The sequence below is a fragment of the Paroedura picta genome, chromosome 1, assembly GCF_049243985.1.
Source record: "Paroedura picta isolate Pp20150507F chromosome 1, Ppicta_v3.0, whole genome shotgun sequence".
Taxonomy (NCBI): Eukaryota; Metazoa; Chordata; class Lepidosauria; order Squamata; family Gekkonidae; genus Paroedura; species Paroedura picta.
The window spans coordinates 142616349-142643416 of record NC_135369.1 but is presented as its reverse complement, the minus strand read 5'-3'; the positions used below and the strand labels follow the sequence as shown (position 1 = coordinate 142643416).

General features: G+C 43.4%; 1 protein-coding gene, 1 long non-coding RNA gene and 1 pseudogene across 10 annotated transcripts in view; 1 reads left to right on the top strand and 2 right to left on the bottom strand.

The window, feature by feature from the left end:
- Positions 1-27068, bottom strand: part of LOC143822100 (uncharacterized) — a 210277-nt gene that overhangs the window by 108839 nt on the left and 74370 nt on the right. The gene's annotated exons all lie outside the window — the stretch shown is intronic.
- KCNQ5 (potassium voltage-gated channel subfamily Q member 5) overlaps positions 1-27068 on the top strand; it is a 380258-nt gene that overhangs the window by 281767 nt on the left and 71423 nt on the right. For both annotated transcript variants that reach the window (XM_077306720.1, XM_077306710.1), the window contains exon 3: positions 18371-18497. In XM_077306720.1, coding sequence (XP_077162835.1) covers positions 18371-18497 — 127 coding nt within the window. The remainder of the gene's footprint in view (positions 1-18370; positions 18498-27068) is intronic.
- On the bottom strand, positions 20755-21670 carry LOC143844065 (mpv17-like protein 2 pseudogene; annotated as a pseudogene).

The following is a 27068-nucleotide window of genomic DNA, read 5'->3' as shown; positions in this document are numbered from 1 at the left end:
GGCGGTCTTCAAGAAGTGTTCCACAAAGATGACACAAAAAGACCCCCATGTCATTTGTCTCTTATGCTTAGGGGAAGGTCATAAAATGGTCTCCTGTCAGGCTTTGCCCAATAAACACCTAAGGTGAGAGAAGGAAGGGCAAACTGCTTGAAGGCTACTTTATGGGAGAACACCCTGAAGTCTTCAACTTCTAAGTGAGATGAGGGACAGGCAAGTACTAAGTTGACCAGTGCTCCCTCTGAGAGTTCCTGTTCCCTGGCAGGAACTTCAAAAGCGGCCTCTGAGCCCCTGTCAAAAAAAAAAAAACCCATCTGCAGCATTTGCTTCTGGTTTGCCTTCATATGACATTTGTTCGGCTGCAACTTGGTCAACTGGTTCCCCAGATTGTTCCACCCTATGCCCAATTATCCATCCGTTCCCTTCTGCTCATCCAGTGTGCCTGTACGGGAATAGTTTTTTAATCGCCATCATTGTGACTCAGTCATTATTTTAATGGGGTTTTAATGGGGAATTTTAATGGTTAATATATTGTATTTGTATTGAAACATTGTGAACCGCCGCGAGCCGGTTTCCGAGAGCGGCGGTCATACAAATCAAATAAATAAATAAATAAATAAACTCCATCTACTTTCATCTGTCATTATTCCATGTATGTGGATGGTAGATGACAAGCAGCAATGGGAAAAGCAGTGATACACTCAGTCTTCTACTAAACATCCCACACATTCCTCCTTGGTAAGTGACCTTGCTGTTCTCCCATGTGGGACTGCACAGAAGCCATGAAGATGAGAACGGGATTTCTCAATGGTAAAAAAAGTGAGAAAGGCTGATCTAACAACTATATCACACAAGCAGCCTGGCCTAGGTAAGTCATACTATAAAGTTACCCAGTGGATGCTGCCTAGCCTGGTCCAATGAGTATTCCCTCGAAAGCCAAAACAGCCCCTGACATATTCCATTGTTGAACTGGAGTGGCTCCTTGCATCCACTACTATGACCAGGCCTGGAACAGCTGTCAGTGTGGCTGCTGAGGTCCACAGCTATGGCCAGACCCAGCGTGGTTCCCTGTATCCGGCAATGTAATTCTACTGAATCACAATGTGCACTGTCTATATGCATGCAGACAATGCTACTTGAGAGGGGGGCAATATAAACCAGTTTTTTTTTTTAAGATTTCAGATTTTTCTGCAATTGTGGGGATGACCCCCACAAATCTGTTTAGAGTCCATGTAGTTCTGATCTGCTGGGATGATGAAGATGATGATATAAGAGAAAAGAATGGTAGTCCCTATAAACTGGCATTTTCTGTTTCAGCTGTGATTCTATAGCGAATAAAATTTATCGTGTGAGTAACTTTCTTGAAATGAGGCTATCCTATTTCTGTTCTGCTCTCCCTGCAGGATTTGCTGTTTCCCCTTCTTGTGCAATGAAAATTTGTACCCTTTAACTTTTGTATCCCAAGCTCATTTGCAGATGAAAATTGACATGTTATTTCTTTCAGGCTTTCAAGCCTGAAGTTAAGAAAGTGTAGGGAATGTCTTGGAAAATGTCTGCAAATGATGTCAGGAGTGTCACTGAGAGGGCAGTAAGAAACTAACACCAATAAATGTGAAGAGAAAGCCACTAATCTGCACAGATCCTGTTGATTGAATCATAGAATCAGAGAGTTGGAAGGGACCTTATGGGTCATCTAGTCCAACCCCCTGCACTATGCAGGACACTCATATCCTAATCGCTCATTTACTGTAACCTGCCACCCCTTTGCCTTCACAGAATCAGCCTCTCCGTCAGATGGCTATCTAGCCTCTGTTTAAAAATTTCCACAGATGGAGAACCCATTACCTCCCGAGAAAGCCTGTTCCACTGAGAAACTGCTCTGTCAGGAACCTCTTCTGGATGTTTAGATGGATTCTCTTTTAGATTAATTTCATCCCATTCATTCTGGTCTGTCCCTCTGGGGCAAGAGAGAACAATTCTGACTCATGTTCAATGTATGGTCTACTAAGACTCCTAGATCCTTTTCACACATGCTACTGCCAAGACAGGTCTTCCCCATCTTATATCGCTGTATTTGGTTTTTCCCACCTAAATGCAGAACTTTACATTTGTCTCCATTGAACTTCATTTTATTTAGTTTAGCCCACTTCTCGAGCTTATCAAGATCATCCTGTATTCTGTTGCTGTATTCAGTTGTATTTGCTACCCCTCCCAGTTTAGTATCATCTACAAATGTAATAAGTATCCCCTCTAATCCCTCATCCAAATCATTTATAAATATGTTGAACAACACAGGCTCCAGGACAGATCCTTGGGGTACTCCACTTGTCACTCTTTTCCAAGAAGATGCTGAACCATTAACAAGTATCCTCTGGGGATGATTTGTCAACCAGTTATTGATCCACCTGACAGAATAAGGATCCATACCGCATTTTACCAACTTGTCAACAAAAATATCATGTGGAACCTTATCAAAAGCTTTACTGAAATCCAGATAAACTATGTCCACGGCATTCCCCTGATCCAGCAAGTCACTTTCTCGAAAAAATAGATAAGGTTGGTCTGACATGACTTGTTCTTGCGAAACCCAAGGACCGTGTGTTTGATTATTTGTTCCAAAATTTTACCAGCTACAGATGTCAAGCTGACGGGTCAGTAATTACCCGGATCCTCCTTTTTCCCTTTCTTGAATATGGGGACAACATTAGCCCGTCTCCAATCGTCTGGCACATCACCTGTTCTCCAAGAAGTGTCAAAAATAACAGACAGAGGTTCAGAGATGACATCTGCAAGTTCTTTTAGTACCCTTGGATGGAGTTCATCTGGCCCAAAAGACTTTGTTTCATTTAAAGAACCTAGGTGTTTGTGAACTGTTCCAACAGTGATCCAAGGCCACCATTCCCGTCTCCCATGTTGTGTTACATTTTTGCCACATTGATCACTATTTCCCTCACAAGAGAAGACCGAGGAGAAATAGGAGTTAAGCAGTTCAGCCCTCTCTTCATCATCTTTTATAATTTCACTTTCTTGTCCTCACAGAGGAAAGAGTTTTCTTTTCTGCCATCTCAACAATCATTTTGCAGTTGTATGGAAGTGTCCCCTTTTCATATTGTCTCTCAGATCCTTGGGGGTCAGTGCAAAATGTGAATTCTCTCCCTTTACAATAATTTGACAGGGTACCCAATCTGCTGATGCTTCTGTTCTGTGACTGATGCCATCTGCCACAATGCTGTGAAATTATCTCTCTGGTTTATTCTTCATGTTTTAGGGCTTTTACAGAAAAGTCATTCCTTCAAAATTAATTGACATGATACCTTGCTTTGAAAATTATATGCATTCAAGCCACCTCACTCGCTTAAATTTGATTTATATTAAAGCGGTTGTTCTGATTTTCTTTGACTATAGATAGTTCAGTTATAGGTAATTTTCTGTGTTACTGTGAAGACTGCTTTGCTGAGTATATTAAGACACCATTTCTTGATTTGCTGTACTTCAAAATTATTTTTGTTCCTAGCTATTTGAATGCCAAATATTTGACTAGCCAAATTAAATGCCAACTGTTTTTATGCTCATTTGATTTTGGTGAAAGTTGACCAAGTTGTCCAAGGATCTGCTCTTGCATTTTTAAGGTCAAAATGGGAAAAGCAGCCTATTTAGAAACACTGTTGTGATTAGAACCAAATCAATTCAAAAGGCAACTATGAAGCTGTATACTGACTACATTTTCTACTGACAGAAGTTTCTGCCAGCTCCCTCTTTCTGATGCAGATTCTGCTCATTTTGTCCCTCAGGCTCCCTATCTCCAAGAAGTGGCATTTAATGAATATTAGTGGGTGGGTTGGGGAAATCAGGAAGATTCCATTTTTCTGAGGGAATTTTTTGTCTGGATCCAGCCCAGAGTGAGTAGGAAACCTAGAATGCCATCCAAAGCAGAATCAAGGATCTTGAAGTTATTGGTTTGAGAAGAGTATAACAGTTGTGATTTGCTGGTGCATTCTCAGCATGTTGAATACAGACTCTGAATTTGTGCCTTGCATGCTGCATTTGTGTGTTTTTGCTGTCACTGGTCAGGACTCCATATATAGTACGTGTTCTGCAGTTCTGTCAGAAGAGTGGGCAGTCCTGACCAGTTCACCCTCCCTTTTTTCATCTGATCATATGCAATAATACAATCGTGCCATAATGCAATCAAAATAAAGAAAAAAATACCCCCTTTTTTTGGTCATCCCTCCACTTCAAGGAGGGTCACTGGGGATAGGGGGTACAGACTGAGAGGGGCAATAAATTAAGCCCTCTGCTGCCTCTGCCTCATGTGAGGTGAAGGGTGAGCAGATGCCAGGGGCTCAGAAAAGGGCAGCAGAGTTCAGTGGCGTGCATTGTCCCTCTGCACAGCTCTTCAGCTGCAGTCCATTGCCTGGGTCAGGCGAGAAGGGGAGAAAAGTTAGTGTGAAAGCAATAATGAGCTCACACTTTAGCACAATCAAAATAAAGACAACACACACACATGCATCCTTCAATTCCCATGGCACTTATATCACCAAAGCAAGGGAGGAGTTCTTGGGTTGATGTGCACTTCATCAACATGCATGCAGGAAGATAAAGCATGTTGGCTGCCATTACAAAAATGTTTTCCTGCACAAGATGTATGAAGTGACCCGTTGCACCTTAAATTATAAGTTGCGTTTCGAGGTTGGGAGGGGGGGAGAGTGGAGGTAGGGGATATGTGAAGTCAACTTTCTGGACCATCCTCATTGCTTTTGTTACTGCAGATTAGCATTGTAATGCGATCATGTTCAAAATCTTGTTTTTAAGTGGAGGGGAGGGAAAGGCGGGAAGAGAGGTAGACTATTTGTTGGAATTGATACATCATCATTTGAAATGGGAAATGGAGGAGGAAGCTAATTCAACTCTTGAGTTCCCTTATTGGGTAAATGTGAATTCTTTCCCAGGGGAGGGGGAGAAATGCATTTTAATCGCATTCACAAACAATGTGGCAAACAGGGAGTACATTCAGATCTGCTCCTGAACAGCAAGATTTTACTGTAAAATGTTTGTGATTCTGCAGAACTTTAAGGCAGCCATTGTGACATTTTTAGCAGGTGTGGAAACAGTCCCTGCTGAGTATACTATTAGGTCTACCAGAAGTCTATGTTGGTTCTTATGATGTCAGGATATAAAGCTAATGATAATGCGTGTGTTTGCTGAATCCATCTTACTAACAGGATTACAGTTTTCCATGCTTTCTGGAAATACATTATCAACTTAAGAAGCATCTCCATACCTCCATTCTATTGTCGATTACAGAAGATAACTCTAAAGGTCTGCTGTATTCTGTGCTAATTGGAGGGGCAGAGTATTCAAAGGGGTGGATCTCCAAAGAATTACCAGCTTGTCTACATAGTTGGCATTTTGTTCAAATCACAGGGGACTAAAACAAGCCAGTTAACTAGAATATGGAGATTTCTTCCATCATATGAAACTTGGTCACAGGAATATAACATAGTGAACATGTATGGATGACATCCGTGATTTGTTCTAATACCTAAAAGGTAAAGGTAAAGGTATCCCCTGTGCAAGCACCGAATCATGTCTGACCCTTGGGGTGATGCCCTCTAGCGTTTTCATGGCAGACTCAATACGGGGTGGTTTGCCAGTGCCTTCCCCAGTCATGACCGTTTACCCCCCAGCAAGCTGGGTACTCATTTTACCGACCTCGGAAGGATGGAAGGCTGAGTCAACCTTGAGCCGGCTGCTGGGATTGAACTCCCAGCCTTATGGGCAAAGCTTTCAGACGGCTGCCTTACCACTCTGCACCACAAGAGGCTCTTTCTAATACCTATGGGGCCTTATTTATTTATTTAAATATTCATACCCAACTCTTCTTCCTGGTAGGAACCCAAAGCTGCTTATTCTTCCCTCCAATTTTATCCTTAGACAACAGCTCTCTGAGATTGGGCTGAATTAGATTGTTTATCCAGGAAGCTTTGATGGCAGAGTGGGGATTCAAACCTGGGTCTCCCAGATCCTAGTCTAATGCTCTAGCCACCAACACTATAGTGGCTCTACACAAGGTATCAGGTGGGACACACTCACTCACATGAACAATGCTTGGGTCTTCATTTAGAAAGCAACCAACTGTGTTACTGACAAGATTGTTAAATTAACCGTTGGAAGAAGGCCACAGCTGCCTCAATCAGGAGTGTGCAGGGAGGGGGAAAATTCAGATTGTTTCAGATTTGGACTGAATAAATTTGGCCTAATCCAAAAGGGTCCAAAACACCTTTCCTGGGCTCAGATTCAACTAAAAATGTCCAATTCCCCCCCCCATACATCGGGGGGAGGGCACAGGGTTCCTGTACCTCTCCTCCCTGCTGACAGCAGGCAGCTGGCTCTTTAAATGTCAGGAAGGGCAAGCACAGAACTCCCACGTCTCCCTTCACTTGTAGTGAAGGGAGGTTCTTGTAGTGAAGGCCAGCTCTTGTTTCTAAGGCTGGGGGGGATCATGCCAAACAGCTGTTCTTGACAAATCAGGTGATTGTCAGACCCTTTAAATGTCTCTAGCCTTTTTTTCAGGCAGCAGAGACTGCTGTCTGGTGAAGGGGGCATTTAAAGGGCATGCAAAGCAGCTGACATATCATGGTCAGTTGCTTGGTGCGCCCTTTAAATTCCTCCTACTCCCTTCTCAGGCAGTGGAGATTGCTACCTGAAAAAGCAGGGGGAAGCACTTAAAGGATGAGCCAAACAGAGACCAGGGAGAGCAGTGGCAGGGTAGTAATACCCCCCCATGCCTCCCCTCCCTGACAGTAGGTTCCCAAAGGGAGAGTGGGAGTGGGAGTGGGAGTGGGGTGGACAAGCCTGACTTTTTACTAGGGCTTTTGAGGAGGCTTGAAAGGGAGAAGATCTGGGGTTTGTTATTTTAGTCTTCGTTTGAAAATGTATATGTTTTTAAGTATTATGGTAAGCTATCTTAAGCCACAAGAAAAGGTGGGATATAAATGAATGTTTTAATAAAACCAATAACTGACCAAGAGATTATTAACACTGTCTCTTTTGACAGTGATAATCACCTGGGAATGATGGTAGGCTGGAACTTATGGATATATATTAGACTTTTCCCCACAAACTCAGAGCAAATAGCACCTGACATCTAAATGGGCCTGAATGGTGGATGGCCAAAACAACACCCATTTTAAACACACTTGATTTGACTTTACCTTTGGAATGCTTCCCCTTTAGAAGAAAATAATAAATTTAGAAAATCAGGCAAATAATATTTCTAACATTCTAACAATTGGGCAGTATCTTTGGCTTTATAAAGTTTTGTTATTTTATGCTTTTTCAGTAAGTACATTTAAAGGACTAATTTTGGTAATATGAAGATTTATTCAAATGAATTTGAGTAATTAGTACATTATTCAAATTAATATGATTAATCAGCTAAACATCTTTAAACTAGTTGGCAGCCCTAAAATCTATGTATTAAAAGCTGAGAGTATAAGAAAGATAACAAAAAATTAATTGTTTTAATTTTTTTTGCATCCCATTGTTAGGTTTATTTTTGCATAGTAAATTAGGTATGAGTCTTTTGAGATTTACCCAGAATGTATTCTCCTTTTACTGAAATGTTCTTTGATTCTTTAGAATAACAGACTAGAACTATGGGAATTTGATGGCCACAGCATGTAGTCTGCAAATTACCCAAAGTTTATTTAGAGTTCTAATGATTAGTGGTGTTAATTAATGAGGAAACTACAATAACAAGAGTTTTAGCCATTTTAATGCCCTATTAAAGGCAGCCATGTTGCTGAAACCAACAGAGAAGCAAGGCAATTTAAGCCATTTCAGAACCCTGAGTCCTAGCAGAATATACCATAAATAATAAAAACAATGCCACAATTCAGACAAAGTTAGCACTTTAAGTCCCATAGATTTGTGGGAGAGTAAAAGCACATTCTTCAGTGCTTCTGTTCTGCAAGATCTTGTATCAATTATTTGGTGGCAATTATTACATTACTTACCATCACAATTAAAGCAAACTCCCCCCCCCCATTTGCCATCCCACAGCTTTCTTTAATACTGCAAATGTGACATTCATACATAAAAGAGATGCTGGAACATTAGAAATATTCCAGCATCCCTTTTTGTTTCCCGAAATAAGTAGGTGTCAAATTTTTCATATGCATATGATTTGACTATTAGCCTTATGTAAGTAGAAATAAACAGAACCTCTGAATAGGAAACACATTTAAATCTGAAGAGTCAGTGCTGATTATAAGTATACAGTCAGGTTGACAAATTTCCAACTGGGTATTGTGGCACTCAGGGTACAGAAGGAGACCTCAAACATTCATGCTATTCCTAAAAAACTCTTCTAAGCTTCCAGCTATTTCTTCTCCATACGTTTAAAAGGTAAAGGTATCCCCTGTGCAAGCACCGAGTCATGTCTGACCCTTGGGGTGACGCCCTCCAGCGTTTTCATGGCAGACTCAATACGGGGTGGTTTGCCAGTGCCTTCCCCAGTCATTACCGCTTACCCCCCAGCAAGCTGGGTACTCATTTTACCGACCTCGGAAGGAGGGAAGGCTGAGTCGACCTTGAGCTGGCTGCTGGGATTGAACTCCCAGCCTCATGGGCAAAGCTTTCAGACAGCTGCCTTACCACTCTGCACCACAAGAGGCTCATCCATACGTTTACACAATGACTTTTATGTTATATACCAAAAACTAAACCCGCTGTACTAGGAATACAGCGGGCGCTAGCAGGCCTCATGAGTGCGGCGGGGCGGCTCTGCAGCTTCCCGGCTGCCGCCCCCGCCCCCGAGGGTGGCCGTGGTGCGTGCCACAAGCCACCGCCACCTCCTGCTGCCCCCCCCCCAGGCTGGCGCCTACCCGGTATAAAAGTGGACGGCATCGGTCTTCAGTGGCCGCCGCCTCTGCTGTCACGGCAGGCACCAGGGCGTGCCTGGCGGCGTGGGCCGGCGGGCAACCTGCGCTGTTCACGGGTGACGCAGGCGGCACAGGCGGCGGCACTGCTGCCGTGTCTTGTGGCGCGGGCTGCCGCCACCGCTCCCGCAGCCAGTGGCAGCGGCCAGCCCTGCCACCGTGAGCCGGCGGGCAACCTGTCCTGGTGGGGGGCGGTGCCGCCGCCGTCGCTACCGTGCATTCCAGCGGCGGCTGCCGCCAGTGGGCACTCTTGGGCATGCGGGGTGGTGGCGCAGCAGCCTGTTAGTGGCCGTGGGCCCAGCCACCGCCGGTCAGCCACATGCAGGCCACGGCAGAGGGGGTGGATCGGGAGGCGCGAAGCGCCTGCCGATTCATCAGTCCAGTGGCAAGGGACCAATTGCGAGCCGCGCAGAGTGCAGCTTGAAATTGATCCCTTGCGAGCAGACTGATAATCAGAGGGCCCAATCGCCCCTCCGATTGTCAGTCCAGGGGAAGGGGCCAATCGGCACTCTTCCTCATCACCGACAGGGCCCGCCCTCGGGGCCCTTACTGTTTTATTTTATCCGCTCCGCAGGAGCAGTTAAAGATAATGATAACATGCAAATAAAATATATTTATTTATATCTGTCATTGATCATAGTAAATTGGTGAAAATCATTACTTTATAACATACTTATGGCCTCCCACTCATGACAGCCCTGACTCCAAAGATGTGTTGGGCCAAGTCTTTTATGGCCATCTCTTCCTGATATTATTCGGGTACATGCATAAAACAAATACTATGCAATCATAAACAGAAATATATGGTCATGTCGACCTGCCCTCCCTCCCAAAATTTCCTGATCTCACTCCCCAGTATTCATCATGCCTGGCCTGAGCCAAACGTCTGGCCAAAGAGCTCTATCTTGCAGACCCTTTGGAACCTAGAGAATTCCGACAGGCCACATAGCTCTTCTGGGAGCTCTTTCCACCAGGTCGGAGCCAGGACTAAAAAGGCCCCAGCCCTGGTTGACGTCAGGCATGCTTCCCGGGGCCTCAGGACTATCAACAAATTCATACCCTCAGAGTGAAGTACTCTGCAGGGGGCATAGGGAGGTAAGTAGGACCCAAGCCACATATAGCCTTAACGGTCAAAACCAAAACCTTCAACATCATCCAAAAACAAACTGGCAACCAGTGCAGCTGCCTCAGCAGTGGCTGAGCATGGGTCCTCCAAGATGACTTAGTTAGGACCCATGCAGCTGCATTCTGAACCAGTTTCAATTTCCAGATCAAAGACAAGTGTAGGCCTGCGTACAGCGAGTTGCAGAAGTCTAATCTGGAATTGACTATTGCATGGATCACCGTGGCTAGGTTTTCGGGGGACAGGTAGAGCCCTAGTAGCCGCGCTTGGCATAGATGGAAAAACGCTATCTGCGCTATCTTTGTGATCTGACTGTCCATGGTAAGGGAGGCATCAAAGATCATCCCCAGTTTTCTGGCCAATGGTGCAGTTGTCAATTGCAGCCCATCCAGGTGGGGTAAGCATGCTTCCTGATTCCACCCCTTTCTTCCCAGCCACAGGACCTCCGTTTCGGAAGGGTTGAGTTTCAGGTGACTGTTCCTGATCCATCCAGCCAGTGCTTCCAAACAACTGGCAAATGTTTCTGGGGGGAGATCCAGCCAGCCGTCCAGATAGAGATAGAGCGAAAAGAGAGAGTTAGAATCATAGAATCGTAGAATCATAGAGTTGGAAGGGGCCATACAGGCCATCTAGTCCAACCCCCTGCTCAATGCAGGATCAGCCCTAAGTTAAAAGGAATATGGTCTACAATATGGCAAAATTGAAGTTGGCTTAGTATTTACCTGCTTTGCCAGATGAAACTGTTAGAGGTGGGATTGATCTTGGGCCTTGTGAGATTTTTGGTGCAGACGTCAGACAGAGAAAAAGTGTAGGATGGCAAAAATATATCACACAATCATTTTAATGCTATGACAGCATGCCTTCACAATCTTGCCTTTTTATGATAGTACCTACATCCACATCACTACAAGATCTTTGTTGCTTTAGTTAAGACCTGATTTGAACACTAATTGTGCTTTCCCCAGTCTTCATTGCTACAAAGCAAACATTCATGCTGTCTTCCCCTCACCAAGCAATTAACAATTTTAGTGACCCTCATGAAACCATAGCAGACAATTCTGTATGGAAGCACAGGACAAAAATAATGGTGCTTCTTATGTCTGAGTAGATTACATTTTAGATATGGTGCACACCCACACAAACAGGATACTGAGGGACATTGTCACATTCATGCATTTATGAGCTAAAACCCATAAAGCTAGGGCTGCAACATGGGGGAAATTGTGAAGGAAATATAATATAGAATTTGCAGGAACTGTTCAACATACAATTTTTTATACTGAAAACTCTATATAACAATACATGATGTTAATACATGATGTTACTTGCTCATTTAAATATTTCTAAGGTTGGAGAATTGTCGTACCATTTTGTTCATAGCTGCCTCCTTCATGCAATGTTTGGTGTTGCCTTCTTAGTGCATAGCCAACTCAAACTATTTCATCACCCCAGGCAAGCTACCTGGCGAGTTGCAGAGTGACACCTGCTCCCATCCTTGCTGCCCATGTGAGACTAGGGCCTGTTCTGCACATGTAAGATAAAGCACTTTCAATGCACTTTAGAAGTAGATTTTCCTGTTCCACACAGGAATATCCAGCTGCAAAAGCACCTTGAAAGTGCATTATCCAATGTGTGCAGAATGGGCCTACGACAGCCTCTGGAGCTTATTGTCCTGAATAGTGGCAGCAATTATGGCTTTCTTCTGGCTGTACTGTTACTCAGATCCAAGGGGTCTGTCCTGATCCCACAGTGGCCACAAGAATAAGAGGAACATTACTGCTGAACTCAGTGGGGCTTCCATATAAACATATATAAGGTTAACTCTGTGTGAATCAGCTTAAGAACTAAAGAACTCTGGTTTTATGTCATAAATCAATCCATCAAATTTATTTACAGTCTTTCAGACCAAAGTTCTAAGTCTAAAATTGACACTGCATTCTGAGCTTTCATCCCTGTCAACAAGTTCTATTAGAGACTGATGTTCCTGGCAGAGAGAGAGAGAGAGAGAAGAGAGGGTAGCATTGCAGGGTTTATTTATTTATTTAATAAGTCTCAGGTACTTACTGGAAGTTCTTCTCTAAAGTGACAAAGTATAGATCTAGGAATCATTGGCAAAATAAAATAGTACATCATCCCTCCACCGAATCAGACTCTCATTTGGCTTCATTACTTGTTTAGACTTTCTGTGCAAAGTATGGGATTCTTTTTTTTTAAGGACACATACAGCTTTATATCTCAACAAATGATTTTTTTTAAAGAAAAATCAAAACTATTTTGTGTAACGTATGAACTCTTACCACTACTAACACAACAGGAACTAAAGTGGAGCTAGAGACAGGCTAGCTTGAAACAAATCCAACTTGGACAAGCAGTTTCTTTGTTCAATACAGATTTTCAGACACATTTTGAAAATGGAAACATAAACCATAAATTCAAAACTCATGCTAATGGTATACTGAAGAAATCCAACAATACCATTTGGACATTTTAGCTATTTTAGATATTCATACAGGAAGTAGCATTTAGTCATTGGTACTCCTCTTTTCTTGCTTGGCTGAGATGCCCTATTTGTTTGATGTTGTTTTTAGGGTTTATGCTATGTTTTTAATAGAGATTTATAACAGTGTGATAATTTTTAGCAGAAGTGATATGAAGGAAGCTTTTATCTTGTGGCTTCATACTCAGACTCCTTACTCCAACTATTTCTTGACACGCACTCTGTACATACACAGAGCTCCCTTTTTTGCAAGGCCTTCCTTGTTTCTTTTGATGAAGGGAGAAGCCACTTTGCTTATGCAAAGTTAGATCTATTTAGAGCTGCCACTTCCAGTGACACTAATAGGTGCAGTTTTTGACATGCGAACTCGACATGTACATCAGAATGGACATGTAACCATTAATTAGCAGATGCACATTGACAGTGAAAACTCAGTTTGTAGTAGTGGTAATTCAGGTATTCTATGCTAACAGAAATTCTAACAATAAGCAATATTTTACTTGGAACCCAGAGCGTTTTTATTTGGAATTTCTTTCTGTTTCGACATTATAGAGACTGAATCTAAATAAATTTGTCATTATTTGTCACTTTCCCAAGGATAACACATTTGTTTCATTCTTATCATCCAGAGTATTTTTGGGAAGATCATTTGGCAGGTCAGATGTTGTTGAGAGTCATTACTTTAAAAAGATTCCATTACAAATAGTATTTGATTTTTGTTAGTTTATAAGTAGAAATCTTCTTGATGTAGTTTAGTAACTGCTGAACTGGTGCCAGTTTTTAAAAAGGAACAACCTATTAGGATGTTGGAGAACCTTCCCTATGAATAATGGCTGAAGGGTCTGTGAGACAAGGGGGCACATGATAGAGGTACATAAAATTATGCACAATGTGGTGAGGGTTGACAAAGAGAAATTTTTCTCCCTCTCCCAAAATCCAGTAAACCTAATGGGCAGTAGGTTCCGGGTAGACAAAAGGAAATACTACTTTACACAGAGTGATTAAAACGTGGAATTCACTGGCTGAGGATGTTTTGATGGCCACAGGAATTAAAGCCACAGCTTTAAAGAAAATTAGATAGAGTCATAGAGAATAAGTCTATCAATGCGTAGTAGCCACAGTGACTGAGGGAAACATCTACATTCAGAGGCACTAAACCTCTAAACCCCAGAGCTAAGAGGTAGTTTCAGGGGAAGGCCTCAGTTTCTGTGCCTTGTTGCTGGCCATCCAGAAGAACTGGTTGGCCAGTGTGTGACACAGCATGTTGGATTTGATAGAACACTGGTATGATCCAGCAGGGCTCTCCTTATGTTTTTATTATGTTCATTGCTTTTTGGCCAAGTATAACTCCAGGATCTCTCCTATGGCTTGCTCCCCCCTTCAGGGAGTGGATGCAGCCCTTGCTGCTTAACTGGACTCGGTCCTATGGTCTTGGACCCAGGCAGGCAAGCTGTCCCCACCCCACCTGCCACCCTCACATTTCTGGACTGATATTGTTCCTATCCTGCGACCATCACATCTTGGTGGGACTGTGGCAAGGTTCTGTCGGTATTACCAGCATTCCTGCAGGGGGGAGGTCTTGGTCCTTTCTTGTTCCTGCATCGGCATACCGAGCAGGTGGGTCTGTGGAGCTTCAGGTGTGGCCAGGGTGTACCAACAAAGTCTGGTTTCCTGGCTGGGAGACTTGGGAGCTCTGGAAAGAAATCTTTGATTATTTCAATTTCTTCACTGCCAATCTTTAAAATTGTGTTAAATTGTGCCGCTGTGCGCGGCTCACAGTTCCTGGGGCTGGGAATCAGAGGGACCAATCGGCAGGCGCTTTGCGCCTGCCAATTGGTCCCTCTGATTGTCTGTCATGACGAAGGGTCCAATCTGGACCCTTCCTCATCCCGGACACATCCCGCCCCAGAACCCCTTGCTGTTTTATTTAGTCCGTGGTGCCCGCGGCACCACGGGCGGTTTACAGATATATGCAGATCAGTCAGCCATTTATTACAGTCATAGACGAGCAGAATAAAACATACATGAACAGAGTAGCTGTATACACTTCAATTAAAATGTATATTTAAAAAGTTAATACCTTCCAGACCGACCAAACCAATAAGAACAGGTTCACAGCTAGGGTCATTAATATTGTCTGTTAATTATTTTAATTGTTTTATTATTTTATCGGTGCTATCTGAAACCATGATTGTCCAAATAAAAGCGGTAAGGCATCCTGGGAGGAGTTGATGTTAAGGGTTATGGGCCAGTCAAGTCCATCATTAGTGCCTGTAGGCGTCTGATTGGCTGTCCACCCACGGCTTGCCCGATTAGATTAGAACTCCCTCCCGTAATGGTCTTCCCACAATTCTGCTCCTACTTCACAATTTCTGGCCCCTCAGACATGTCTCCTGAGGTGAGTGAACTGCCAGCGGTGCCTGGGGGCTCTTTGGCTTTGTCCTCCTGAGGCAATGGCTCCTGCCAACAGAGCTTAGGGAGGCTGGGCTATGTTTTTCTGAGAGGGAGCACCCCACCAACCCACCCCCCCAACTGCCACCTTCCCCCTCTTACAGATCCTGGGGCATATTGGCAGCTAGGCCATCCCTCCCTCCCACCTGAAATGGAGGCTGTCAGCGCCTGCCTTCATGCCACCTCCCACCAACTTGGAGGCATACCTGCAGGCCAAGAAAAGTCCAACAGCCCTGGGCTAAACCACAAACAGAGTGGAAGGGGGGATGCCAGGGTGAGGGAAAGGCGCCCTAGGATTACAGCTCCAGATTAAAGAGATCAGTTCCCCTAGAGAAATGGATGTTTTTAACAGTGAACTCTCTGGTACTGTAATTGGGGATGCCAATCTCCAGGTGGGACCTGGGGATCCCCTAGCATTACAGCTCCAGACTAAAGAGATCAATTCCTCTAGAGAAAATTGATGCTTTGAAGGATCCCCTAGAATTACAGTATGCCTCCTTGCCTGTTTCCTCCTGGTTGTTCTAGGGCAGGTGTAGCCAAACTCTGGTTCTCCAGATGTCTGTGGACTACAATTCCCATGAGCCTCTGCCACCCCCTTAATGAACGGTGGCCTCTAAACTGGAGAGCTCTCTCAGCCCTCCTTCCCTCATGCAGGATCAGCCTAAAGCATCCAAGAAAAGTGTGTATCCAACCTTTGCTTGAAGACTGCCAGTGAGGGGGAGCTCACCACCTCTTTAGGCAGCCTATTCCACTGCTGAAGTACTCTGACTGTGAAATCTTTTCCCCTGATATGTAGCCTATATCGTTGTACTTGTAGCTTACAGGAAAGCTGGCAGAGATTTTCAATTCTATTTATTATTGGAGGTATTGGTTTGAGTCAGGCTGTAATGAGTTTTTGTAAAACAGGAAGAACCCTTAACATCCATGGACTTTTTTTCCTGATATCTAGCCTATACCGTTGTACTTGTAGTTTAAACCCATTACTGTGTGTCCTTTCCTCTGCAGCCAACGGGAACAGCATCCTGCCCTCCTCCAAGTGACAACCTTTCAAATACTTAAAGAGGGCTATCATGTCCCCTCTCAACCTTCTTTTCTCCAGGTTGAACATTCCCAAGTTCCTCAACCTATCTTCATAGGGCTTGGTCCCTTGGCCCCAGATCATCTTCGTCACTCTCCTCTGTACCCTTTCAATTTTATCTACATCCTTTAACTCCTTACTTTGTGCTCCTTGCCAAAAGCAGCAGGGAGCAGAAATGGTTCACAAACCAATATGAACCAGTTTATTTTTTGAGCCAAGGTATCAGTTAATAGTTTGATTTGTTATGAACCACAAGCCAGAGATCTGCAGAATTGTGTTCCATGCCCATCCCTGCTATCCTCTGCATTCTGTCCTAGCTTGTAGTACAAGATTGTACTGTACTTGAAGGGAATGGTATATCTATTATAATATTGTTAAATAAATCAGTAGAGCATTATTGCACTCTAAAGAAATGGCAAATTTAGCATGCTGGTGAAAGGTAGATTAGTAAACTGTGTGAAATTAATTTATTAAGACAGCATGTTTTCTTACAAAATAAAAACATGTGGTATTTCTTAGCAAAAAAAATCAAAGGTGGGTCACCACTTTCTTTGCAAATATTTGTGTGTACTTTATTTTTAACACATCCTTACAAATCCTGTACCAACTTGTAAAGATAACAGATTAGTCAACTGACATAGAGCAGCTTTATTCTGGACAGGAAAATATTTTTACCTGCCAAATAACAAACTGCTTAATAAGGTTTTTACGAGTACTTTGTCTTTGCTACATTTAGCTCATGAGTTCTTAATTGTTGCAAAAATATATAGTGTAACGGTAATATCCTGAACGTTGATTTCCTGTGATATTGTGAACCCACAATTGTTTTGCCTGTCTTGCTCATTATTTTGAATTCTCTTCTTTGAATCTTTATTGAGAAACTTCAGGGAAAGAAATAATATTTAAACATAAACATAAAATACTTTACAGTCCTTCTGACAGATAAATTTTAGAGAAGTCACCAAAGGACAGTTTAAAACAGACACTGGGATCGAAGACAGTTTTAAAATGATTCAAAGGCTGTGTGATGTTTTCCCCTGGGGAGTGGGGGAGTGTTACTATATTAATTCCTAGATCAGCGGTCCGCAAGCTTACGCTCGCTGCGGACCGCTGCGGCGTAGTGGAGAGAGAGGTCGGTCCGGGGGCCGGCGCACGCGTGGCAGCCCCAGCGCAAACGTGCCTGCGCGGACTGCCGCGCACGCCCGTTTGCGCCCGGCAGGGGCGCAAACGCGCGTGCGCGGCAGTCCGCGCAGGCATGTTTGCACCGCCGACATGCCGGTGGCTGCGGTTCTCCCGGCCCCTCCGGGCCGTGAGCAAATTGGCAAGCTTCTCTTCCCTCCCCCCCCTCCCGAAGCGAGAAGCTTGCCGGGCCGCGAGCTAATCAGCTGCTTTGGCGGCCGATTTGCTTGCGGCCTGGCGAGCTTCTCACTTCGGGGGGGGAGGGAAGAAGGAGTCGCGGCCCGGTGCCAAGGCCTTCGCAGCCCGGCACCGGGCCGCGGGTTGGGGACCACTGTCCTAGATGACCCAAGATGCTTTTGTCCCTGATGCAGAATATCCAAGTTGTGTCTTCTATGCAATAAAATAAAATAAACAGAATTATTATCAATTTATCAATTTCCAATGGTGTGCCAAAACATGATGCTTGTGGTCAACTCCATTAATCTCCCTAATTATAGAGTCCAAATAGCATCAATTAATTTGTTCAGCTGATCTCTCTGGTCAAACTGAGTTTTCAGATCTTTGAAAACATTGCAAAACTGCAAAACCTACTTGACTAACAAAAGGAGGACAAAAAGATGTGAACATACCATCCTTAATGGTGGCTTAGAATCAGACAATATTTAATGTTCAGAAGGAACCTGTTTTGGAGTACATGTTGCTTGGATTCAGGTTACAGACCTAAGACTTTTACTTTGGAACTAATTTATACATGACAGAGGTTTTCATTTTAGGTTGCTGATGAGATCACATGTATTAATATCTTTTCATGCAAAATAATTCCTGTACTGTTATAAGAGAATGATGATTAATAATTAAGATACTGTTGATCTGCTTATTGTATACATGAAGGGAGACTTTAAGAAATGACACTTGCTGTCTTGTATACTACATATAGTATATTATGTGGAGATGGAAGTTTTACATTTCTAGTTGTATTTCATTTTAAGTATGCAATTTACATTCCAGATGCTTGAGATTAATTAGCCAGTACTGACAAGCATTTGCTTCTGTTTTTTACGCTGTTGACTTCACCAGCTGTGTTTCTTATTTGTCCCTTTTAGGAGTCTGTCATGATTGTTGTCTTTGGTTTAGAATTTATCATACGCATCTGGTCTGCTGGCTGCTGTTGTCGATACCGTGGATGGCAAGGAAGGCTGCGATTTGCAAGGAAACCATTCTGTGTAATTGGTAAGTATTCAGCTGAGGCTAACTTCATTATAAACGACAATATCATCTGTCTCATGCTTGAGTAAAAACCAGAAGAATAGAAATCTGTTTGCCATCACTTTTATTTGTATCAGGGATTAACTGTAATAGCTGTGATCTTGATATAGGGTTTTCAGGTCCCCCCTGGTCACTTTCAGGGGAGAGAGGGTGTAGGTTTGCCAGATTAAGGTTGGGAAACACCTGTAGATTTTGGGAGTGGAGCCTGGTGAGGACAGGGACCTTAGTGGGGTACCATGCCATAGAGCCCACCCTCCAAAGCATCCGTTTTCTCAAGGGAAACTGATCTCTGTAGTCTGGAGATGAATTGTAGTTCCAGAGGTTCTCCAGGTCCCACCTTGAGGTTGGCATCCCTATCTTGCTAGATGCATGGATTTTACATAATCTCTTTGGAAAAGAAAAGATTTATATTTGTCTAGAATGTACTATTGGCATCTGATTTACTGACTATAGAATGTGGCTGTTAAGTTGCATATCTTTTCCTTTTAAAAGGTGAGGATGGAAAGCCTTTGTGCTTGTCATAGTTCCTAGATTCACTTTAATGTCTACTTGTTGTTTCACAAGGATGATTGAAGGGCCCTTTGTCGCATTTTACTGTACCCCTGGCTTTAATCTTCCACATGCATGCTTCCCCTCTATAGCTCACCCACATCAAGGCATAAAATGGGTGTTGGTTTTAGGGGGATTGCTGAGGCCCAGTGTCAGTGACAATAACGGTGAGAAAGGATCTTTGTTCAACCTTGAGGAGAGGAGGCAGCCCAACTGGCACACACATTCAATCTCATGTCCTTACAGATTGGACAACTCCTCCCCTTACACTCCCCAATGCCAAACTCTCTCTATCTTAATCACTCTCTTCCTTTCTACCTCCCTCTCTCTTTGCTCTTTCCCCCCTCCCTCCAGCTAGTGCCTGTTGTATCAGCTACCATAGGCTTTAATTCTAGTATCCAGGATAACAAAAATCAGTCTTTACTTTTGATACTGATCACATTACATACTTATTAATATTAATAAAATAAATTCTAACCATCATATTTAAGTTTCAGATTCAAACTTTACAAGACTTTACAAGACTTTGACAATCTAAGAACAGATCTCACATCTCTTTAAATTTACTTTTTTAAAAGCCTACCATGGGGTGGAGGCAAGAGACTGAATTGGGATTCCAGGATCAGCAAGGAGGTAGATTGCTAAATCTTAAAAGTATATTCTTGCCTGGTCTGCAGAAACCTGTTAGCCCTTTACTACAATTCATTTCTGGGCCATAAATATTATATAGTAAGATCCTGCTTTCCGTACAACCTATTGCCCATGTAGAGGAGTCCTCTTGAATAATTCAGTTTGGCATAGTTTGCCGAAAGCCAAGAGAGTGGTAGCCCTCCAGACCTCCTCAGATAGACCATTCAGTAAAGGCACGGGCCACAACAGAGAAGGCACATGGATGGACAGCTGTGGATTTTGCCTAATTGCAGGTAGGCACCTCAGATGAGCAAAGCTGTCATGGTGGAGCATAAGTGAAGAGGCAGTCTTGCCGACCTGGGGGTCCAAGGCCAATTTCTTCTATAAAATGAATATTTGTCTTGCCTGATTTTGGTGGGTGGATTATTAAATGGCATTGAACTGTAGAATTCCCTTATTGACTATTTTTCACATGCATCATATAAAAGTTGATGTTTGTTGTTTATGTGCTTACTTCATATTTATACTTTAATTTATATCCCACCATTTTCTCAAGATAACTCAGGGCAGGTAACAGTCAACATAAAAATCCCATAACATAGTTATAAAATCCCTAAAACCCTCCCTATATTTTCAACGTCCTTCATGAGGGCCCAAATTAGACAGAAAGGCTTATCAATAGTTTAGAACTAATTGCAATTATTGTGACATCCAACTCAGGCACTTTTTCTATCTGCAGTTAGTTTCTTGACTACAAACCAAGGTTTTAAATCAGGATTAAATTACAGTTTGAAATTGTGGTTTATATATGTGAAACAAACTGATCTATGTTTTTATTTTGTAAACCACCATGGGCAGTTTCTTGGAGAGGTAGCAAAAACATTTTCTTAATTATTTAATGATAGCTGAATTGAAACAGAAAACTTCAAATGACACACAAAAACAGTAGAAATCAAATAATAACAAATCATTTACAGTTTGCTATCTTTTTGCTTTCTGGTCCCTGAGCCTGCCTAATAGTACAGTATCCATCAGAGCAGTGTATACTTCAGATCCAGTATTTATTAATCAGAAGTGAAAAAGCCAAACTAAATGGAGAAAAAATTCCATGGATATGTTGTCTATTTCACACAGATTTGCATCCATCCTAATTATTTTGATGAAACAGATTCATTCTTCACGCCTTTACTCTCCTTCTTCTCTGTGTTTGAGGTATGAAAGGTAGACATTCCATCCCAATGTTACTACATTTACGAATAACACTCGGTATTGAGGATGGAGAAACAGAAAGTTGATCATCTGAGCTGCTGGCCATAAAGAAAGCTCTGCCAAATAATAGTCCCAGAATTTCTGCTTAAATTCATTCCAGCTCTCTGTCCAGCTTTGACCTTGAAGCAGCCCCATTGACATGAAATACCAGCATCCAAAGCATGGAGCAAAGGACTGATCAATTACTACCTTTATAATCACAACTTTAATGTTTTTCGTTTTTTTCCCTAGAATTATTTTGTCTATCCAAAAGTACCAGTAATGTAGTAATGGACCCATGGAGCATCCTGTGATAAACATATGACCTGTGCGGGCCATATCCCAGGTTTTTGTGGGGTTTTGTCTTCTCTCAAGAGATTGCCGAAGTATATCTGCAGTACCAAGTAGAAAACCAGAGCTCACTGTATTGGTAATGATAAGATAGCGACCTCCGAAGAAAGGCTTATAAAAGCGTGCTAGTGCAGCCAGGTGTTTTGCAGCACGGCCAAGCATCCTCCTCTTTTCTTCACTCAAATAAATGTGCACAGGTCAGGTAACTAAGGCGAGAGCATTTTTCTTGACTTTTTACTTTCTCATTTTCCCATTCTGAGAACTTTCTTTTCCAGGAACTGTTGTATTTCAACAGGGTTTACTTAAGTTCAGGTGACTCGTGAAGGTCAGATGAAAAAATTCAATTTATGACAGAGACATCACAGGATTCTAGTGAAGAATTTTACTTTTATGCTTTATTATGATGTCACTGCTGAACTTCAACACCTTGCTGATTGCGGTAGTAGGAAAACTATAGTATCTGCTCATTGAGCAAGTGAATGTAAACTACTGGTTTTTACAATCATTTGTGGCAGTAACCATGTTATTCACATAAAATTACAAATTTGCATGCAAATATTTTAATGACGAAATTAATATACTTTAAGATTTTTAATCTTTCAAATAACAGTAATGTTATAGTTGGGTTGAAGGTGGATGTTATTAGATATGTGAAATGTACAGTTTAGTAGTCCACTGCATATCTTTAAACCGCCCGTGGCGCCGCGGGCGCCGCGGACTAAATAAATGGTTAAGGGGTCTTGAGGTGGGATTTGTACGTGATGAGGAAGGGTCCGGATTGGACCCTTCCTCACGACAGACAATCGCAGGGACAAATCGGCAGGCGCAAAGCGCCTGCTGATTGGTCCCTCCGATTCCCAGCCCCAGCAACTGTGAGCCGCGCACAGCGCGGCTCGCAGTTGCTCCCGGCCTGACGCGGTGAGAGGTGTGTCACCTATTCCACTCTTCCTTATTCCCAGTAACATTTTGTTCAGGGCTTCCCAACCTTTGTCAGTCTTCTGACATATAGAAATTTTGAGAGCTGCTATTGAACCACATCCCAAAATGGCTGCCACAGTAGGCGAAGGTAAACCCAGAATGGACAATACAGAAGGTAGCAGCCGATACAATACCTTCCTCTACGTTTTGCAAAAGAACTGCAAAGGGAGAATAAAAAGAAACAAAGGGAAACCTAGGGGAAGAAAGGGAGAAAGAGAAGAGGGAATGAAAATAAGGAAAGCTGAAAGAGAAAATGGAATGATGAACTAGGTGTTTACTAGTCCACCTGTTCCTCCAGTGACTGCTATTATTGCATTCATGGAAGCCCTTTCATTTGAATAAGAACAGTCAAGGCCTGAATAGTCAACTGCACACTCACTTTCTAAACAGCTCAGCAGTCACGAAAGGTACAGGGAGTCCATGGGCATCACACTGAGGAACCCCGATCAAACTTAATTCATTATACGTTACATTATTCATTTATTTATCTTAACCACTGTGAGCTCTCTATATAAAAGGGAAATGGCCTTGGAGGCCTAGATGCCCTGCCCCCACCAGACAGGCGCCCACTGCTCATGGAGCTTGGCGACCACACAACCTGCCTGCTGAGGGAGAGCCCTCAGGATGCGCCACATCTTGGGCCACCGACCCAGCCCGTGAGCCCCCCCCCAGCCGCCGCTGCTGGGACCCACCCATGCCGGGAGCCACCACCAATGGTGGCAAAAACCAGGAGTGTGCGGCTGCATCGGGAGACACTGCCCCTGTCATCCTGTGGGTATGCCAGCCAGCAGAAGCGGAAGCCACAGCCAGTAGGAGTACCCACCCCACTGAGAGCACTGCCAATGCAGCTGCCCCTGCAGCCAGCAGCCCACAGGAATGTCTGTCAGCAGCACCAGGAGCCTGTGGCACCGGGAGAGTCTGCCTTCCCTGAGCCCACTGTCCAGGTGGCCACCTGTGGTGGCAGCCCCCCCAGGTGGCAGCCTGTTAAAAGCTGGGCAAGCTCCACCAGTGAGGGGAGCTGCCACCAGTGGGAGTGGATGACCCCTTTGGCCTGCTGCCGGGAGAGCCACCGGCACAGTAAGCCACCGCCCCCTCAGCCTGTGACGGAGCAAGCAGGTGGTGGCAGGAACACCTGCTACCTGAAGCCAGTGGGAGCTGGGAGTGGCTGCTGGGTCCCTTCCTTTTTCCTGATGCGACTTCTCTGCCACCCAACCCTGCTCACACTCAGCGCCCCCCTCCCTGTAAGCCCCACTCCCCACAAGCCTGCACTTACAGGCTGAATATGGGCTCTCCAAGATGTCCTACTGGGGACCCTCACAACCGCATTCTGAATTAGGTCAGGGACAAGTGTAGGCTGCATAGAGCAAGTTACAGAAATCTAATCTGAAAGTGACTATTGCATGGATCACTGTGGCTAACTGTTCTGAGGACAGGTAGGGCGCTCATAGCTGTGCTTCATGTAGTTGGAAAAATGATGTCCAGGCTACATTCGTGATCTGAGCCTCCATAGAAAGGGAGGCATCAAAGACCACATCCAGATTCCTGGCTACTGGTGCAGGATGCTATTTCAAGGTAGTATCTTCAGCTGATAAAAAACTCAAATGTATGCGCAGCAGGAAAAAGCAAGCTAGTTCTGCTGCCCACCTAAATGCAATTGCTGGAATGAGAGTGCAGGACCTCTTTGCATGCAAACATGCTCATGTTCTGGTGACTGCACATAGGCAGGGGCAGGGCTACTGTAGTCGGTTGAGAGTTTTGGGTGAAGCCATCACCTTTCCTCCTCCTACCCTTGTATGCGTATTGTTTCCCCCCACAATTTGTTGTCAGAAGAAGGCATGTGAGTTCCTTCTCTCAAGCTTACATCAGGGGATGAGAAGAGTTTGAGTCCTGTAGCACCTTTACAATCAACAAAATTTTATTCAAGGTACAAGCTTTTTTGTGCATGCACTTCTTCAGATAAGAAGTCTAACAGTATGTACCATTACAGACAGACACACTGTATAACTGGCGGCCTTTCAAAATCAATGTATTGTTAAAAATATTTTCTTACATACACACAGCTTTATTTTATTAATTTATTTATCATTACATTTCTATCCCGCCACTCCCACAAGGGCTCGTGGCATCTAACAATTATAAACCCCCCAATACATAAAACCCCATAAAACCCATAACATTATGAAACACAACTCAACCGTCCACTTAAAATCCTTCAATCAGCAGCAAAAACATCCTAAAAATCTCAGGGTGGACGGAGGGGCTTTTAATCCGCTCCTGGGATGGCAAGCATGGCAGGGGGGTCCAGATCTTCTTCCATGTGTTGGCCTCAACCATAGCCCTGGTGGAAGAGCTCCATTTTGCAGGCCCTGTGGAACGCTGCTAGCTCCCGCAGGGCCCATAGCACTTCTGGGAGCTCATTCCACCAGATAGGGTCCAGGACCAAGAAGGCCCTGGCCCTGGTTGAGGCCAACCGTGCTTCCCGGGGGCCAGGAATGACCAACAGATTTGTCCCCGCAAAGCACAGAGCCCTGTGGGGAACATAGGGCAAAAGGGGGTCCCTAAGGTATGTGGGGCCCAGACCACTTACCTTTGGTCATGCAGTAAAGATCCCTGTGTTGCCGTTATTGCTTCTGAGCATTGTTTTTGTAAATCTGATTTTCAGTGGCCAGTAAAAAGCCCCACCTGGCTATACCAACATTCTAAAACCACTTGGTAGTTACCAGGAAAAGTGCCAGAGGGTACCAAGGCAACCATGGGCACCATGTCGACAATCTCTGGCCTACAAAACCATCCCTTACGGAAGCAACCTCATCAACTGTTGCATTATATTAGTGATGATCTAATCTCTTTGTAAAAATGTTCCTCTGAACTTTTCTTTTGCATAGTTTACAAAATGATAGGAGTGTACCTCTGATGTAAATAGGTGTTTATTATTCAATAGAATATTCATACCTTCATTAATTGCTTTCCTCTCAAATACAAAATAAACACAATAACTTTTAATTATGAAAAGCTTCACAAAGCAAACTAACAAACGTTTTACCAGCAGGTGGATAGCTCAACAGAAAAGGTACAGTCCTGTATCCTAAGAAATCTTATTTCTGTAAGGAGACACAGAACAAAGTCTAGCCTTCACATTCAGTAAGGGAAACATGAATGTCATGACATTTTGTGAAACATACAATATCTAGGCCATTTGTGGCTCTAAAGGAAATAATAGCATCTTGACTTGAGCCTGAAAACTGTTTAAAAGCCAGGCTAGTACAGAGGAACCAAGATTATTTAGATTATACTCTTCTTCCATTTACTTCTTAAACTCAAAGTTCTACCAAGTAATGTTTAAGCTAGGGAGAAAATAGTCTCATATATCCTTAAGGTTTTTATTACATGAAACACATTAAATAAGATGGTAACAAAACTGATGAATCTCTGCAAAGTCTGTTCCTTCTGACTTTTAACAGTTATTTTTCCAAAATGAAACTGAGTGAATTCTTAATAAGACACAATCTCTTGAACAGGCAGTTATTCAGCATCCACTAATCATATTACTTTTTGGTATGAAAAAAACAGTTGTGATGTCAGAAATTGTAGTGACATCTTAACAAGTGAATTGTTCATTATACAACCAAAATAATGTCTGTTCATTAAGCTTTTATTGGGAAATAAACCCAATACCATTTAGTAATATCTCTTTATTCCATGTCCCATTGCCCACCCATCTTACCCACTTACTCTAGCAAACGAGGCTCTAGCTTTTCTTTATAGGAGGGGAAAGAAGAGAATAATGAAGGATCTGTCAGAGGAACAAGCAGAATTTAACTATGTGCTTGTGGGTAAACTGTTAACTGGTGTGATCAGCAAACACATAGAGACTAAACACATAACCATAATAATGTAGACCATTTTCAAAATTCAGCCACAAATCACAACATAATAGCATAAAAGGAAAAACTTCTACCACCTCACTCCTTGGAGCTGGTAGTGTAGGATTTAGAAGAAGAAGAAGAAGAAGAGTTGGTTCTTATATGCCGCTTTTCCCTACCCGAAGGAGGCTCAAAGCGGCTTACAGTCGCCTTCCCATTCCTCTCCCCACAACAGACACCCTGTGGGGTGGGTGAGGCTGAGAGAGCCCTGATATCACTGCTCGGTCAGAACAATTTTATCAGTGCCGTGGCGAGCCCAAGGTCACCCAGCTGGATGCATGTGGGGGAGCGCAGAATCGAACCCGGCTCGCCAGATTAGAAGTCCGCACTCCTAACCACTACACCAAACTGGCTCTCACCCAGCATTTACACCCAGCAGCATACAATGACCAGCATCATTTGTTAAAGTGATGAGGCTTCTAACACAAGTTTGGAAGAAGTACAGAGACCCTGAATGTGGTAAAACTAGAGATAGCATTATGAAGAGGAACAATTAGCACACTCAATCACAGTAATAACATACTAAATACTAATACTAATGGCATTCTAAATACACATGCAAACATGATAGGGAGAAGAGGCCAAAAACTAGAGCAAGAGGGTATAATAGAGGCTTACAGCTATCTATCCAAGGAGGATCCAGGCACCAGTCCAAGCCCAGGACAGGGATCACAAGCTTCTGTTCTGCAGAAGATCATGTGTGCATTGCCAGTGTTATTAAGCAGCAGTCCAAGCAGAAATCCAGAGGCAGAAAACACAAGGAGGCATGTAATGTTTACCAGGAACACGATTGTCTGTCTTACAAGATAGTAAACAAAGGTTTAGCTTGGAGCTTGATTCTAGCCTTAATTATCGG